The sequence below is a fragment of the Polyodon spathula genome, chromosome 18, assembly GCF_017654505.1.
Source record: "Polyodon spathula isolate WHYD16114869_AA chromosome 18, ASM1765450v1, whole genome shotgun sequence".
NCBI classification, from domain to species: Eukaryota; Metazoa; Chordata; class Actinopteri; order Acipenseriformes; family Polyodontidae; genus Polyodon; species Polyodon spathula.
In genome coordinates this window covers 11462601-11467810 of record NC_054551.1, presented here as the reverse complement: position 1 = coordinate 11467810, position 5210 = coordinate 11462601, and the positions used below count along the sequence as shown (strand labels likewise).

At 39.5% G+C, this 5210-nt stretch overlaps 1 protein-coding gene across 3 annotated transcripts in view; it reads left to right on the top strand.

Moving 5' to 3' along the window:
* telo2 (TEL2, telomere maintenance 2, homolog (S. cerevisiae)) overlaps window positions 1-5210 on the top strand; it is a 36554-nt gene continuing 31344 nt past the window's right edge. For 2 of the 3 annotated variants that reach the window (XM_041217708.1, XM_041217710.1), the window contains exons 1-2: window positions 1-106; window positions 2989-3334. In XM_041217708.1, the coding sequence (XP_041073642.1) occupies window positions 100-106; window positions 2989-3334 (353 nt within the window). In that variant the 5' untranslated portion in view covers window positions 1-99. Of the gene's footprint in view, window positions 107-2053; window positions 2175-2988; window positions 3335-5210 lie in introns of those variants that run through there. The other variant, XM_041217709.1, reaches the window with a different exon arrangement.

Sequence of the window (5210 nt, the reverse complement as noted above, 5' to 3'; positions counted from 1 at the left end):
TTTTTAGCTTGCATTACGGCGATCTCCAGCCTGGAAAATAACAATGGGGAATGCACTAAATACATTAACACTTCTGACGTTGATGATGCTGGCTCACTCATGAATGGTAAGTAGTTCTTCGTCGTACAACTTTCATTAAAACGATAAAACTTGCATGTGTGTGTGTGTGTGTGTATATATATATATATATATATATATATATATATATATATATAATACACGTAACATATAATGAAATGGCGTTTTTGATATCAATAATTGTATTTTTTATATAAAAAATACGATTACAATACTGATATCAAAAATGCCATTCTTGACATCAATAGTGCTATTATTGATATCAGCAATTGAGGATTAAATGTTAAAACGGCTTGTATATAAAGTGCAGTAATTAAAAAAATAGTTGAGTGCAATTACCTTACACCTTAATTACAAACACACAAAAAGAACAAAGCAAAGTCATTCTTCTACCCATCTGTGCAGTGATCACATTGCACCTAGAAATAGTATATATACTGTATACAGCAGTGACCAAGCATGACTTGTTTTTTTTAAGCATTTATTTATTTGACATATATTCTCATCTCTAACACGTATAGTGTGTCTGATACAGTTGTAACTTACATAATATGAAAGGACATTTTGTGGCATTTCATTTTCTATGAGTAGGTGCTTGCAGCACACAGTATTCAGTAATTACACATACATAAATGAAGACAGTGAAAAACAGGCGGAAATAGGGCTGAGTGTAAAGAGTTAAAAGAAGTAAGGAGGCTTGGTCCAGGCCCACCCGTAATTCCAGCACTGACTAAAGAGCTGAGTCTGGTTTCATAATAAAGCTGACGTTGTTGTCAACCTTTTTTAAGCATATGACGTCAACAGTATTCAAACGCGTGTGTGGAGGTGTATTTTAAATTGACTCTCTGGTATTCTTTGCGTTAGCCCTGACAGTATTCAGCGGAGCTCTGGCCGGAATGACAGAATTAAACAGAGACCGAGACGATACACAGGGAATACCAATACAGCAGGGTGCCTGTGTTCAGGACTGCGAATTGGAAGCCATTAGATCTTGGAAATGCCCATAGTCCGTAGTGAGGAATAAGGGAGCGTCAATCACAAATTGCAACTCGCAGGTTAGCAGAGGTAGCGACATCCTGCGGAAAGCAGAATTTGTTTTGTAGTTTTTGTTAACAGTGTTTTGTTATCTTTTTTGTGGTTTGATTTTTGCACGTGCTGTTTATTCAGCTGGTACTTGCATGTGCTGAAAAGAACTGCTGACACAAATACCATTGTTGGTAGACATAAATAAAACCGTGCGCCTTGGACGTCCCAAATACCATCTCTGTACAGCGTGCATCAGTGACTCACACACACGCCCCCTTTCACAGGGTCCCACAATTGGTTACATTTGGGAGAAACCACGTAACATCTCATAATAGTTGGTATCTCGTACCTAGCACGGCAGGGTAGGCTACAATGTTAAAACAATACAACTGCCTGCCAATAATCTTTAGTTATGAGCACGCAAAATAGTCATAAATATTCCCTCTATAGTGTACAGCACGCTACCTTATATAATGGTTCATGTAAAAGTATGATTACCCTAATGTAAAACGGTGATTACATTAGTTGTAAATTAATGTATCCCGTAACAAAGCTGCAGTAGTGTCTATATTTGATATTAAAATACATCGCGCAAACAATTATAGATATATGCCATTTGAAAGAAAACAGTACACCACTACAGAAAAAAAAGAAAAAAAAAACAACCAAAACAATACTTACATTCGTGCATAACATGAAAATTAATATAAAGTAATAACCCATAGTTTGTTATATTAGTACAGCAAAATACCGCGTTATATTTTAATTGAAACGTTGGGGAAAACAAATCTCTCGCTCTCTTTCTCTCTGATCGTAATGTTAAAAATGCCTGCAAGCTTTTCCACTCGTGTGACGACATATTCACGTGACAGACATGGACCAATCAAAATGCGAAAGTGTTATGCGGTTCCATACCAAAAACCGGGCCTGTGTCATACCTCTTTAAATCTCATGGGTAAGGGCGCTGTGAACATGCGTCAGATAAATATGGCGCTGTTATTTTAGCGTGGAGAACGTGAAACAGTACAGGGAGAAGTATTAATTATTCTAATTTTTTAATGTTTTGATAGGTGAGTATTCATGCTTTCGTTTATTAAATTGCATGCTTTAAAGCAGGCGACTATGTTTCTTTGCACTGAAATGCAATGCGAATAGAAGTTACGATCTGCCAACTACCGCGGTACGGTAGGGTTTATACTACAGGCACAGTATTGTAGTAGAACTAGTTGGTAAATAACTAATGTAGTAGGAAGTCTGGTAGGTACAATATTGGAGGCGCAAATGCATTAGTTGTTTTGCAATAAATTATAATATTTACTGCATTATATAATCCTGTTTAGTTAACACTGAAATACCTTGAAATCTATTTACTACTGTATTAGTTCATAGTTTTATTCAGTTTTATCAGAAAGCAGACGTTGCTGACAGTCCATTTAGTTCTTCTTCAGTCATAATGTTACAAGTTCTTCCGTTTTTTTTTAAACTTGCGTTTTGGCTCGATTACTCAAAATTCTAAGTCATGCTACAGCTGCTACTTGTAGCAGAAGTTTACACTGACCACTTTACCAGGTGGAAGACTTTGTTCAGGGTCCAGTTAGTGTGTTTTCACCGAACCCTGCCATAATACACCAGGAAACAAACTTCACAAGTCATTTGCACATGTCTCAAAGAGCCACTTGACTGTCTGCAGATAAGTATGGCTTGCCTTTAGTGTAAGATTATATTGGAGCCGTTCCAGGTTATCCTGCTTGTACAAAAGAAGCACAGTGTGCCTCATGAGGCTCACAATAAGAACTGCTCAAACTGCTATGCATTTTGGAGTATATTGTACTTTAAACTGCTATCCTGTAATAACATTGAGCCTGTCCAATTGTTTACTTTCAGAATTCCCTATCAGGATGGATTCCGAACCCCTGGCGGTGCGCATTGCTGTTCGCCAGTGTATCAACACCCTCTCCACGTCCCAGGACCCTACTGAGGTCACCGATGCACTCCGTACAGCTGGACGCTATTTGTCTGGGACTGAAGATGACCCTCCTGCCTGTCAGAGGGAAGAGTTTGCCAGGGTGCACTACACCAGACTCCTGCAGTTCCTCACAAACAACCTCAATGCCCATTGGCTGGAGCTGCTAACCCCAGAGCAGCACATGGATCTGTGGGGCAGTTTGTTCTTAAACGGACCTCCAGACCAAGTTTTGCTGGTGCTGCTAGATTGTGTGAACTCTTGCAGGTGAGGGGATCAGAGCTGATTGTATGTGTGCTTGCTATTCTCTTACATGAGAGGGGATCAGAGCTGATTGTGTGTGTGCTTCCTATTCTCTTACATGAGAGGGGATCAGAGCTGATTGTGTGTGTGCTTGCTGTTCTCTTACAGGAGAGGGGATCAGAGCTGATTGTGTGTGTGCTTGCTATTCTCTTACAGGAGAGGGGATCAGAGCTGATTGTCTGTGTGCTTGCTATTCTCTTACAGGAGAGGGGATCAGAGCTGATTGTGTGTGTGCTTGCTATTCTCTTACAGGAGAGGGGATCAGCGCTGATTGTGTGTGTGCTTGCTGTTCTCTTACAGGAGAGGGGATCAGAGCTGATTGTGTGTGTGCTTGCTGTTCTCTTACAGGAGAGGGGATCAGAGCTGATTGTGTGTGTGCTTGCTGTTCTCTTACGGGAGAGGGGATTAGAGCTGATTGTGTGTGTGCTTGCTATTCTCTTACAGGAGAGGGGATCAGAGCTGATTGTGTGTGTGCTTGCTATTCTCTTACAGGAGAGGGGATCAGAGCTGATTGTGTGTGTGTGTGCTTGCTGTTCTCTTACAGAAGAGGGGATCAGAGCTGATTGATTGTGTGTGTGCTTGCTGCTCTCTTACAGGAGAGGGGATCAGAGCTGATTGATTGTGTGTGTGCTTGCTATTCTCTTACAGGAGAGGGGATCAGCGCTGATTGTTTGTATGCTTGCTTTGCTATTTGAATTGAATAATATGCAAACAAACAAACACCTCAAATAACTGCAAACTGCACCACAGCAGAAGAACCAGATGCAAACAAAGAGACTTTGAACTGAAGCTTACCGATTTACAGGATTAAAACTGTAACCTGATGTTGTGAAAACCATAATAAATACAAATAACATTTAGATTAATTTTCCTTGTTTTCGTACTTTTTTTAGACAGACTAATTTTATTTGTGACTTAACACACCATTTCCTCCTCCCTCTGTGATTTTGAACAGATTTACTGTGACTGTTCCGTGATTTCAGTACAAATTTCCGTGACAAAATCAGAAGCTTAATTGTGCTAAATATTCTGAAAAGGATTCCAGGTGGCTCAGATTAGTCGGAGTCTGTGGCATCTTTTTTCTCAGAGTACATTTTAGTTAAGCGTGTAAAATAAAAAATAAAAATTGCTGATCTGCCATCGTTTCCCTTTTTCGCTATCCATCTGCACTGTGGATATAGATTAGATGTCTTCCCCGACACCCTCTAACAAATCACAGTATAGAAATGACACACTAGTGGAACGTGAACACGATCCACCAGACTGGTTAATTTTCACGTATTTACAGTTTGGAAACTAGGGGACATTTCAACAGGAATTAAAAGCTGTGCAGTTGTATTTGAAAAACATTCATTTAAAAGAAGAGTAATATTAACTTTTGTATTTACTTGTAAGACCACTAGATGGTGTACTAACATAAGAACTGGAGTATCTGACCCTCCCTGTATGACTCGTTGTCGAAGTCACAGTGCATCTAGTTTTAATGGGATATTTTGTGCAAATTTAGTTTCTTTTAGTACTGGGATGAGCATGGACTATGCATTTAGTTTTTAACAATAATTTACTTTAGTAAATGTCATATCACGTGAGTACACCCAATCTGTGGGTCGTCCACGGTCTTTACTCTCATTGGACAGGAGAGACAAAATTATTTCACTAGCGGAAGATCGACTGACTTGTCGAATAGTTACTGAATTGATATGTACAATGACATAATTGTGTAAGACGTCCCTGGACTGACGAATTCAAGGCTTTCTCCGATCAAGATTTTGGGTCCTGAGACACGTCCCGATCACGGTCCCAAACATATTTATTTTGGATTATGGGACATTGAATCGAT